Here is a 13,184-nt window from a genome sequence, read left to right as displayed (position 1 = left end):
ACTGCTTAGTGACAAAAGTAAGTGTGTTTTATACAGAAACCTAGGTGCACACCTTTGATCTCTCTTTCCTACACGGCTGTATATGTGCCCGAACCAGCTCTGCACCAGCTTCCCACACAGGCAGGGCCATGGTGCATGAGGATGTGCTGGACCTAGGCACCTCCTCACACCCTGTGCCTCAGCAGGAGCGAGCAGAGAGACTTCTCGGGCCTTTGCCTTGCAGCGTGAATGAATGACCCAGTTTAAGGTTTTGCAGGTCACCCTGCAAGCACACAGAGGAGGGTGTGCAGGGAGCTGCTGGAGCTAGGGGCAGCTGGGGCCATGGGAAAACAGTCAGAGCAAGGAACAGAAAAAAACATGAAAGACACAAGCATAGTCAGTACTAAGGCTAGCAGAGCTCTACAAAGCCAGTTGTCCACAAAGAGCCTTGAAATATTGTAGCCCCGTGTGCTGATGTTTGAATGAAATTCCTCAGACAAAATTTTGCCCAGGAGGCTCTTTATTAGAGCAAGGAAATGTATACTATGAAGAGCTCAAAGATATTTAATACACTAATAATTATGAATATCTGATATTTCACTCTAATCTCAAATGATGAGATGAAGACTCCTGAGTAGAAGATGCAGAAATGCAGATTTCTCATTCCGTGCAAGAAATAAACATTAAGGGCTTAATAACAGGTTCTCTTTAGGTGTAAAGGAAAGGGTTAGTTCTCAGAAAGGGGGAAAATGGTACCTTTGTGTGACATTTAGAAGCAGTAAATAGATCATATTTCATCAATTCTCAACACATGTATGTTCCTACCTCAAAAGGCTTGAAATGGATGTGCATATCATCCCATCTTCATACACCACGGGCATTATTGGAACTACTCTGAGTCCAGCTGTCCTTTAAATGTAGTCAGAACATTAAACTACAAATTCATCAGTGAAACTCAAAGTTACCTGATCCATAGAAAGGCCTGAAAACAGAGTGGCAAGATGTACCTCTCTTATTTGGGAAGCAAGTATTTGTGGTGGATGAGTGACCTCCACTGCATACTTTTAATAAGGGAACAACAAAGAGCTGAGTGATACGACAGTATCATGCCCTAGTTTAGTAGGCATTTTTTTTGTTTCCATAGCAGTATAGAGAAAAGGGTGCATTTTACAATTTGGGAGGTTTAGATTCAATAAAATACGGTAATAGATGTTTGGACTGAACGATGTGTAATTCTATCAAGTTCAATCAAAATGCTAAAATCCAACATTCAACCTTTCCCTTTTGGTTGAGACCATTATTTGACAAGAGTCACACATGCAGACCTCCCTGCCCAATCATGGCAGGTGAGCAAAAGCCCTGGGGGATGCTACACCTGGAGCTCAATGGACTTGAGCAAGAAGCCCTAGCCCAGTGCAAAGGAGTGTTTGTTGTCCTCGGCTATTCTGAAAGGGCTTTGAATCCTATGGGCACCATGTGTGAGAATTGATCCGCTGTGAGAGGTAGATAGAGATAACTAATATGTTAACATAGAAAAATTGCATCCTGTTAAAAACAGCACCCAAATACCGACCTACTGGTGGATCCCTAGGGTAACGTACAACTACACAAATCAAAGATGAGCCAGAAGCCAAAAGCATGCCAACATAAAATAACTAGAACCTGTGGCAGTAAGAATGAAAGATAAAGCATGTAAGTCTTCATTTTTGGCAAAATTAAGCACTCATATATCATGAGCATGTCGACAATGTACTTTTATGAGTTCTCTTCACATTTACCAAGCACATCCTACAGCCTGGACACTGAGTTATGCAGCAGGGGGGCAAAATGGTTAAGGCAGGTCCTGCAGAGTTTTTACTTGGTTGAAGTCTTCTGTACTTGTACAATACTTTTAGGTAGAGAGATCAAAGTCTAAAGAGAAATGTAAAGGACTGTTGGAATAAAGTTCAGTAAAGCCGATGAGAAATAAGATGACTACAATGAGAGAGAAAGACACAGGAAGAATAAAATAGGACAAAAAATACTCAAGGTTAGAAAGGTACCACATTATCATCAGAATTTTTTAAAGAAATGTTTGGTTTTTGTTTAAAAAAACCAAAACAAAGCTAGAAAAAGATAGCAGGCCACACCTGGATCACACAAATGTAAATCCCCAGGATTAAATGTGCTAAAATCCGTTAATTCTTTCACCAAATCCTTATGCCTCCAGAAATAAAAGTTCATGTTTCCGTAATGCCTGCGCATCACTTCACAAGTGGTCGGGGGCTGTCTAGGCTGTTGTCCAGATGAGGGCAGTAGTCTGACCCTCTCACAGATCTGGAGGCTTCCTTCCGCTTGAACCCTGTCTCCAGCCTCCCCTCACTCTTCCCTCAGAGGACATTACTCCTGAGCCACCTCTGCTTGAAGCTTCTACCGCTGGCCGTCAGCCTCAAGGAAAATCTGGTGGCCCAAGTCCCGCCTCTTTGAAGACTTGACAGAATCTTGAGGATATTGTTATGTCAGGTTAAAGGCTTAAAGGTGACACTGCAGGAGTCAAGGACACTGCCCGCACCTCCTCCCAGGACCTGTGCGCTTTTGCCCACCAAACTCATGGAAGGAGCATGGAGGAGGGCCAGCCCTGACCGCTGCTGTGGAAGCAGCCCCACTCCCCTCCCCCTTGGTGCTCACACACAGTTCTCACACCTTTATATTCATCAGTTTGTTCTCTTCTTTAATTCTGTCCTGTACCTCCTCAGGGTTTTTCTAAGGAATGTTAATAACAGACTTCTCTAACTAGAACTCACTGCTAAAATACCAGGCTGGCACAGAAGGGAGAGATCACAGGTTGTGAGATCACAGGACACCTTGGGGAGAAATTCTGATGATGCAAAGCAGGTTTCCTTTGATACAGAAATCTGGGGATGGTTTGGACACTTTTGTCCAGAGACTACTACTGCCTAAGCAAATTACAGTAGCAAACAGCAAAAGGCTACGTACTGCTTATGTTGCCATTTGTTTTGTGATTGCTTAAACATTAAAACATAAAGTTGAAAAATGGAAAGATGATTTATTTTTTAAACTACCAGGACAGATCACCAACTACAGGCCACATAACCAACTAAAAATTGTCTAATGGAGAAGTTAGCCTTTCACAAACTGATAATTCAGATGGAGGAGTACGTCCTTCTGCACTATTTCAGGCACAGCGCTGGCTGCAGAGTAGCCCCTCATTATGAGGTGCGCTTTGTTTTATTCACTTCTTAAGTCAACACTAGCAGGATTTGTCAACGAAGCTAGTAAAATGCCCTTTATGCAACACCCAAGATTAGCTAGCTACACGGTGTTTACTTAGTATAAAAAAAAGAAGTCCACATATTATTATAGTTGGATTGATAGGATTATCCCAGCATTTCAGATATGTTCTCCATTTGCACCTGCTTTTCAAAGCAAAACAGTAAAGTCCCAAATAACAGAAGTCCTGTAATAACAAAGGATTTCTAGATGCTTTAGGCCCAAGTGCCCATCTGAGCTTCACATACCTGCCAAGGAGGGGAGGCAGGCTGTCCCTACAAGCCCGTGTTCCACGGGACTGTGTGCTCACAGGCCACCACGAGAGTCTTGGACACCCTGGGTATGCTCCTAAAAGCAGGAAGCAGCTACCTTCACCTTTTCTAAGGCCACATTCTCATTCCTTTCTGGTCAGAATTGCCCCCATAAAAACCCCTAGAATCTGCCAAGACCCTTGATCCACACTGCTTAATGGTGCACAAGATACCTACAAATACGTGCATTTTAATACATCCTCTCAAGCTCCCTGGATGAACAACCGACTTGAGAAGGGTACGAGGTGAGGAGATGGGCCTGTTGGAAATAACATCCCCCATTTCTGCACCAAAGGCTGGCAAGATTTTTCCCTGTGAGATTTCTAGAAGCATCTATCTTTGGACAAAAGAAAACACAGAATAAACTGCAAATGAAGGTTGTTTACATACACTTCATATAACAATCACCAGTACCATTCCAGTATTTTCCATAGAATCAAATGAATGTTAAGCAAGTGCTAATTTACTACTTCCATATTCTAATTATCATCTTCACACTTAACATTACACCTACATCTTAGGCCTCAGATAAGTCAGTTCCTGGATGTCTGTCTTTACTTTCTGGGTGCCATTAAAATAGTACTAGGACATTTTTTTCAAAGTTTTCTACAGCTCAGTTCTTGGTGTGTATTAATTAGCATCTGCCACAGGTCAGGGATTGAAAGGGCTAGAAGCCTTACAAATGGAAATATGAGATGGGGGTGCTGGCTCTTTTTTTTAAAAGCAAAAGTAAAGTAATTAGGCACAATCAAACCCCAGCAAGGAAAAATAAACATCAAAAAAAGGTAATTTCTTCAATATCCTGTCTGAAGTGTTTTCAAGCAGGCCTAATTTCAAAAGCTGTTATAATTGAGAGGAAAAATTTCCATGCTTTCCAAGGAAGAAAACATGGGGACTGAGTTTTTTAAATTAAAATTTCTATCCTTATAATTGCACTGGCATGGTAGATTCCTATTTCAGTGAATCCAAGGTGCCCATTGCTGGAACTTGCACGATTAAATTACAGAACCCTAAGAAAGGAAGAGCCCTCCCAAGTACATGGGCTGGCCAAAAGGTATCTTCCCAATACCTTAATTATTGGAGAAAAACATGTGTGTTTGAAGGATGAACTATAGTATTACTATTCCGGTTGTAAAAAGAGGAAAGAAAGTTGTAAAAAGCTGTTTCTTACAGCTCCTGTGAGCGTGGACTCAAAAACGTGCAGTTATTTATATTGTCTTGGAAACACTGCTCACTGGGGTTATGAAGTGGCTGACATGGCATATTGTTAAGTTTTTAACTATTAATTTCCTACATTATGTCCAAAAGGCTACGTACTGCTTATGTTGCCATTTGTTTTGTGATTGCTTAAACATTTGAACATAAAGTTGAAAAATGGAAAGATGATTTATTTTTTAAACTACCAGGACAGATGTACATTAAGTCATCACTAATCTTCTGTTAAGAGCAGTCTTGGACGCTTCATGCTGCACTGACGCCAAATTCCCACCATGACACCTTGGGAGATAATTAAGGTAACACACTGAACAGGTTATTCTTCATTTAAAAGAAAATCCATTTTTGTCTTCTTACAAGAGCAAGAATTCAACATTATGGTTCTGATTTAAAAAAAATCTTTAAACTATAAATGAGGACTCACTGTAATACTATGTCAAAGACAACTGGTGAGCAGTATAAAAAGAAAGATCCGGAATCAGGGAAGTTAACAGAATGTTCCACAGTCTCACGGGAAACAGCTCAAGCCAGATTCCTTACCTTAATCCTCATGGGGATGGCATCTAGTTTTTCAATGGGGGCCCATGATATTACTGTCTTGTCAGGGATTCTCCTCTCTTTAGGGGGTTCCTAAGTGCTGATGTTTGCAAATCAAGCTTATTTCAATCCTTAAACCACTCTTTAAGGCAAGGTGCCCATTTAGTCTTGGACTCAGCAACTGCATATACCTAATACTAAATTTTCTTTGTTTAGATAGCTTCTTCTTTTAAAACTCACAGTTTCTGATCAGGATATGGCATTAAAAAGCTAAAATCACAGAGCCTAGACATGATCACTTATGATGACAACCTCTCAGGAGTTTCCAAATTAGTGACTAGCACCTAGTTAAAGTCCTTCTGAAAATTCAGCCTTACCACTTAGAATGTAGACTTCATCATGTTGAATAAAGCAAAAGAAAACAAAAAATCAACCACCAAAAACACACCAACTAGTTCTTCTAAAAAAGAAGTTTGCCCAAGAACTTTGACCCAAATGCTATTTGCTATATTAAAAAAAAAAGTGAAAGCTTCATGGCATCATTCAAAAGCAGATGAATAGGCCCAAGAGACAAAGGGAAGTTTTCCATTTAATGTTAGGTTGGAATAATGTCATCTGTATTTCCAACCATCTGTAATGAAAGACTTTGGAGAAACTGTGAGTAACCATCCCAGGAGGTGGTGTCCTTAAAAACGCAGGCTCTGTCTAGAATGGCCATAAATCTTACCTTCTGCATGTTTGGCTTGATACAGCGCACAAAGAAAGGATTAGAGGAGCTTAGTGTCCCCATTAAGGAATGCAGCGAGTCCTAGTAGAAAGGAAAATGTATATGTTGTCTTAGTCTCTTATTGTCATTCTTTAAATTTCTCAGCCCCCTAGCACTCATCAGAACAAGAATGGAAAAACAGAACCATATAAATCAAAGGAATAATAGTTTTTATTTTTAATGATGTTCTAACATAAAATAAAGCAAAGGTATTACAATTCATTGTCACTTAAATTATTTCAGGATATATAAAACTCATTTGTCACTTCCTTGAAATAGTACCATTAAAAAAAAAAATACAAACTAGTAAAAACCACTAAGATATTTCCATGTTTAGTAAAGAATTCTGAGACTGCTCCCACTGGAGTAATTCCTAATTCATTAATTCCATCAAAAAGAGGGCCTATACCAGGCCTTCACTGGTCTTTGAGCCACAGCCTTTCTGTGTTATCTTCAAATCTTCAGGCAGATCAATCTTCTATAGTACCTGCTTTTTTTTTTTCAGTTTTTTTTTATTGTGAAGACTCAAACATTTGCCAAAGCAGAGCATGTAATGAGGACTCTTCATGAGCTTCAGCTCATAGCTAATCTCATTTCATCTCTGTCTCCTACATACCACACCCACCTTTTGTAGAAAAGCAAATCCTAGATGCCAAATTATTTCGCCCAAGTTTGAATACGTATTATTAAAGGCTGAACACTTTAAAACATATATGTAACTATCAGATCATCATCCTAAAAAGACTGTCCCTTACTATCAATACTAAATAACATGACTGTCTTCAAGCTTCATGTTATAATACTCAACTGTCTCAAATTTCATAATTTTTAAATGGTCAGTTCTTTGAAATTGGAATGTAGTAAGTTCACCTAGTGGTGCTGGTGTGATTTTTAAGTCTCTTTTAATTGATTGGTTCATCCCTCCATTTCTTTTTCCTTCTTACAATTTCCCTGAAGAAACTGGGTCATCTGCCACACTACATTGATTCGTTTCTTCTCTGCTCAGAAAGCTAAGCTTTCAATTTCTCACAGATGATAGAAGGTCGTGGCATTCATGGCCCTTCGAACTGCAGTACCAGTTCAACCTCATGCAAGACTCCCAAGACAGGGCCCCGATTCCTGTCTCAGGCCTCTTCCTCTTGCCCTCGTCTCTACCTGCAGGGCCTGCCCACTCTTCCCATTGCCTTGATTCCTAGTCCAACTTAAGCCCCAAGTATCCACAAGTCTTCCAAGACAATACACTGTCCTAGAAAAAGAAAACGTAACACCTCCACTGGAAGATTAAGAGCCTAGGTCTGAGAGTCACACAGGTTAGACAGGTTGAATTCAAATCCCAGCTTCGTCCTCACAGAGGGAGTGAATGGGTCTCCATGTCTCTAATCCTCAGTTCCTTCATCTATAAAATGGGGATGATAACATGTACTTATAAGATTATGGGAGAGAGGAACAAGATAGTGTATATAAGGTGATTAGCCCAATGACTGGCACATAATAAGTACCTAATAAATAAGAGCCATTATAACTATATCCTATCTGGGTGCAACCTGCTCCTAACATCACATACCCAACACTGTCAGCCATGCTGGTGTGTATCTGGCTCATTGGCAACCATGCTGTACAGCAGACCTCACACAGAACTCTACCCAGTGCGTCCAACTGTGAATGAAAGACGGCCTCACAGAGGGCACATTTAATAAATGCCTGTTGACTGACATGCCTCCAGTTTCCTCCCTATTAGAATTTATCACTTGGGGTCAGACAGAACAATTAAGTTAGGGAAACAGTCTTCATATGCTCTATCTCTAAAACACGTATGTGTGTGTGTATATATATATATATACACATACACACACACACAATGCAAATAAGATTGTTCCTTATTTTCCCTGAATTCTGGACATCTGGACAAGGTAACTGACATCAATCTTATTTAAATATGCACTTACTGGTGATTATTCCCAATTATGATTCTGTAAATATACCTGACAAAAATATAAAAATCCAGATATGGGAAGAAATAGACTATATTCACTTGAGCCTCTAAATACAAATGAGAATGATCCCAAGTGGCCAAACAGTCCTCCTTAAGAACTACTATTTCATAAGCTTAGAATAAGCAGCTATTTTTAAAAAGGCCAAAAAAAAATCTACATTTTCATCTGACTCCAAAAAAGATGTATATTTTGTTTCTAAAGCACTGTCTAGTTTAAAAGGACGATATAAAAGAAAGAAAATACCTCACAGATCTCATGCACACCCAATTCCTGTTTTCAATACTTAAGGTCACAGTAATGATCAATTAAGGCCAGCAGAGTACACTGACCTTGAATTGTGAGCTGACTGTCGGCCGCCGATGTTTGCTTCCACATTTCAAGGTATCCTGGTTATTGCGGCTTGAAATGTGTTCAAATAGGTCATAGATGAAGTCAAATCTGTGTGAGCAAAGAGCAGAAGGGCCATGAAGGGCACATCCCCAATTGTTAGGTGTTGGATTACTATAATTACAACACATTTTCCCACTGAATGTAACATACCAAGGCTTGGAAGAGCAGCTTCCAAAGATTTCAAACCAATCATTGCCAAAGAGCTTTAGGAATTGGGGAGAAAATGTGGCCGCCTTCAGAGCACTAGAGAAGGCGGAAGTGGCCTGGATTCACGTGACCCAGGGTGACGTGCCGCTTCCCGGAGCTCCACCTAAGCTCTTGCAGCCTTCATTTCCTTGCCTCATTTGTTCTTCGCATCTCAGGGCTGCAAAGACCCAACCGCCAACAGATGGAAAGGTGCTATCCCTGGGGTGCGAGAGCAGGGTTCAAATTCTGCCTCTGCTACTTCCTAGCTGCGTGGTTTGAGCAGGACTGCTTGACTCTCCTGGCCTCATTTTTTTCACCTATGAACATGGGGGGCAAATTTTAGAATTTATCCCATAATGTGCAAATGAAATGAGAAAATGTAATGAAGGCTGAGCACGGTGTCTGGCACATTGTAAGTGCTGATGGTAACTATTATTACTACCAAAAAGCTCTATAAAATTCATGTCCACTATGAGCTAAGAAAGTCAAAGGCCACTCAATAACTTCTTTTTATATTCCTTGCATGAAGATGTTATAAGCTGTAAAGTAGGGGTGTGGGGAGCTTGTTGGTGGCCTCACTGAGCCCAGGAAAGGCGGGGACAATGTCTGGCCATCCATGCTGTGTCCCAAGGCGGCCACATAAGGCTGCCCCGTCACTTCTCGCCTTGCCCGACCCTTTCCCATTTTTGTTCTAGGATGCTATTTCATGCTCACTCTTTGAAGTTCTCTAACTGTGCTTTGAGCACTTTGGAGAAAAGCTTTGGTCCCATTAAAATGTCACAGATGTCAAAGGTGGAAGAGAGCAGAGTGAGCAGATGACCCAGCCCCCTAGTTTGCCGATGACAACAGACGTTCTTCCCTCCAACCACAAAACCGCTACATTATGACAGATGTTCATCTCCACGCCTGGGATCTTTACAATGAAATGCTTCTATTCACATGAGGCTGCTTTTATTTAAATGTATCACTTTAATAACTAAGAAACTCTTTGGATGGATACCATGCTATGGTATATTAAAAACACTGCCATTTTTACAGGTCTGAACACTCATCTGAAGATAAAAATAGCTGACGATGTTGTAAATGGGGCATTTTCAGAGAGAAGAATGAAAGAAAATTTAAAAACCAAACACTTCCAATTCTGAGCTGCTAAGCTGACATTGTAGGGGGACTGCCTTTGCTCCCAGTTCACAGCTACCTAAGTGACAGGTGGCCTCCTGGCATTTGCATTTCTAAAAGTATTATACAGGTTTTTAATAATTGTGCTTGTTTCCTTCCTTAGATATTAAAAAATTTTGTTTTTGTTATAGACTCACACTGGATCAGACACAGGAATTAAAAGCTTTACCAAAAGGTTAGTTTCCCCACTTCTCTCTCACAAAGCCTCCTGACTTTATACACATCGCTAATCAACTATTGACTTAATGGTGTGAATTTACAATTCATGAATGAAGGAATGTGTGATAAATTTATCATTTTAGCCAAATTTGTACTTGTTTCTCTTGCCATCCTTCATTAGATGGCCTATGGGCCCTACAATCCCAAGGCCGCGATCAAGTTAAGCCATAGCTCTAAGCTTGTTGTGAAGGAAGAGGTCATACTGGTTAAGATCTTAGGTTACTGAGCCAGAGATAGATCAAAACTAGCTGTGGCATCTTGGGCCAGTCACTTAATTGCTCTAGGTCTCAGTCTCTGGTCTGCATAGTAGGATTAATAACAGCATTTGTCACAGACTTGCTGTGCTTACAGTACCTCATGAAATGGTAATCACTAATAGTATTATTTTATGTCATTTTATCAATAAAATATTGTTCAGGGAATAAAATGATAGTTCAGGTTGCTTCCATATTCTTTTTTTCTATGCTCATAAATTACAGGCATTTGCACCAGTATTACTTTGCTTGCTAACAACGTCTTGGGGAGGAAATTGACATACCGGCTTTCTCTGAGCAAGTTGAGAAGATCATCTCTAAAGGTGTCTCTGTTCTTCTCCAATATGCCCCGGACATCATACTGCACCTGGTTTTAAATAAATGAGAGAAGGTAGAATTGGTCCAAAGAATAATTTCACGTCACAAATATCTCCTTTAAAAGCTAGACTTATGAATAGCAGTCATTGCAATATACTTAGAATTGGCTTTTGAAATTACCATTTCTCTAATACTAAATGGGCAGATATAAATAAGGATCTTATTTAAGAAATTACCTCTCCAGCGTAGTGTTTCACTCCAAAATTGTTGACTGCAACTCTGGGCTTCACATAGAAGTGGTTATTCTAATAAAAAAACAAATAAAAATGCTTCATTTCCATTAGTGATTTTCACTGACTTTCAAAGAAAACTAACTACAACAGTGAAGACAATTTCAAAACCCACCACGGATCAGAGGTTTAAGACAGCATGTGATGTAACTTGGCAAAACCATGTCATTTTTATGTCACTACAGTAGGTTAAAAATATCAAATTCTATAGTCATAAATGTGGGCATATTCTGACAAGGAGCCCCAATCTACCCCTTTGGCCCATTGCAATTTAGTTCAAGCATTCGGAGAAGAGCTTTGGTTGAGGGGGAAAAAAAATCAAAGGTGGGAAGCATAGTGGGGACCAACAGAATGAAAATAATTAGTATGTAATCTTAATCCACAGATTTGCTATTTAGATGGAACTAAGAATTGGCAGGTTTTGACGTACAGCATGCTGATTATGTAACTTCTCCAATAAAGTGCTGTCCGTGGCTTGAGGAAAGTGGCTTTCTTCATTGATAAGGGCTAAGAGGCCAAGTTTCTAGAAGAGGGAAAAAAGGTTAAATGAATTAAAAGTTGAATGTATGCCTCAAAATATTTTAGAGTGCCTTTCCTTTCTATTGTAAGTAGCTAAAAGGCGTAATAATTTCACAGATTGGAAAAAATCCAGAATGATACCGTAAAAAAAAAATCTAATTTAAATTCCATATAAACATAAAAATATTTGAGCCCATTGCAATTTTACGGATAAAACTTTGACACCTGGCCAGTCTACTACTGGTCTGGCAAGGGTTTTGATACTGACTTAAAATCTAAGTGACGTGGATTCAAACACTGTTGATTCCAAATCACAGAGTTCAGTTAGACAATAGGTTTGAAGCCGCCAAGTATTTAAATCCAACCTTGCACATTTATATTTATGTTTCCAAACAGTCCATTGTGTTCTAAACATTCACATCTTTGATGTGCGTGTTCGCACAAGCAACTTTGTTCCCATAAATGTGAATCAGCCCAGCTGGACACTCCTGGGACCAACAATTCTTCCTCAATACATTACCTTCTCGATCAAGTCCAGGCATTCTCCATTGTCTAGCCAGTCAATATCTTCCCACACTAATCCTTCTCTGTAGGAAGAATAAAAAAGACCAAGTTAGAATAAAATATAGCTTTTAAACTATCTAATTTAGTGGCTAATTAAAAAAACTGACATGGAATTCTGAGTGCTCACCTGCTATATTCTAGTTGTTCTAAAGAAAAAATATGCTTGTTGAAATATTCCTGAAGCTTCTCATTTGCATAGTTTATATTGAACTGCTCAAAGTGATTAACCTAAGGGGGGAAACCAGTCAACAAGTATCTTTAGTGCTCTCACTGTTACAAATAAAAGTGAAGAAAAGGAAAAATGAAATCTGCAGGGGAAAAAATATCCATATTTGTTTAAAGAGATTTAAGATTAGCCAGTCCTGGAGAGAAAAGAATTCACGTGTCCCACTTGCAGGAAGCATACCTCAAAGTTTTCAAATCCAAAGATGTCAAGAATGCCGATAGATTTAAAGTCATCTTTGCCTTTGATCCTGCTGTTGATCTTTTTAATCACCCACTCGAAGCAGCGTGCATAAAGTGCCATGGCCAAGGAGTCCCTGCTATCAACTGCCTGTGGCAAGAGGAGACAGGGTCACCACTTCCAGGGGGCCACACACAGTCCAAGCAGGTGAGGTGGGCCCATCCCCTGCACTTCGCCAAACAGGGCTGGCACCTTACACCCAGCGTTCAGTGAATCAACACCACCCGGATGTCTAAAGAAAGGGCAAACTAAAGCTCACCTATTTACTGTACAAAAGCAGGATTCACCAAGAATTCCTTTAAATATCAGGCTTTCAAAACCAACTTTGTATGTTAAGTTACTGGAAAGGATTTGAATCAATATATACAACTACAAACTTGATTAAGTTTAAAACCGTAATTCAGACCTGAGTGTTATCATCATCTTCTCATATTCTACTTTGTACACATAAAAATTGTCTTCATGGTATAGTTAGCATTTTTTTCTTATCCAATCAAGAAATTGGTATTAGAGGGCTAGCACAAATAATTGGCTCAAGGCAGTGGCAGAGGCAAAAATAATACAATATCCTGTTGCATTGTTTTCATTAACCAATAATTATAGCTAATGCTTACTTAGGGCTTATTTAAACTATATGAAATAAAATTTATTTGGAGATTGTTACCCTTACAAGAATCCTGTGATTAGGTATGGTAATTATCCTTGTCTTACAGAGGAGGAAACCAAGGCA

The 13,184-nt window shown here is 39.7% G+C and overlaps 1 protein-coding gene across 1 annotated transcript in view; it reads right to left on the bottom strand.

Annotated features, from left to right (window-relative positions):
• MYO10 (myosin X) overlaps positions 1 to 13,184 on the bottom strand; it is a 200,490-nt gene that overhangs the window by 62,230 nt on the left and 125,076 nt on the right. Inside the window, exons 12-19 of the mRNA XM_017653599.3 lie at positions 12,398 to 12,544; positions 12,119 to 12,219; positions 11,948 to 12,014; positions 11,339 to 11,431; positions 10,855 to 10,923; positions 10,585 to 10,667; positions 8,402 to 8,510; positions 6,040 to 6,120 (exon numbers count right to left, since the gene is read on the bottom strand). Of these exons, the coding sequence (XP_017509088.2) occupies positions 6,040 to 6,120; positions 8,402 to 8,510; positions 10,585 to 10,667; positions 10,855 to 10,923; positions 11,339 to 11,431; positions 11,948 to 12,014; positions 12,119 to 12,219; positions 12,398 to 12,544 (750 nt within the window). The remainder of the gene's footprint in view (positions 1 to 6,039; positions 6,121 to 8,401; positions 8,511 to 10,584; positions 10,668 to 10,854; positions 10,924 to 11,338; positions 11,432 to 11,947; positions 12,015 to 12,118; positions 12,220 to 12,397; positions 12,545 to 13,184) is intronic.

The sequence above is a fragment of the Manis javanica genome, chromosome 1, assembly GCF_040802235.1.
Source record: "Manis javanica isolate MJ-LG chromosome 1, MJ_LKY, whole genome shotgun sequence".
In the NCBI taxonomy this organism is placed as follows: Eukaryota; Metazoa; Chordata; class Mammalia; order Pholidota; family Manidae; genus Manis; species Manis javanica.
Note: the sequence above shows the minus strand (reverse complement) of the source record. Positions and strands in the feature narration are given on the sequence as shown.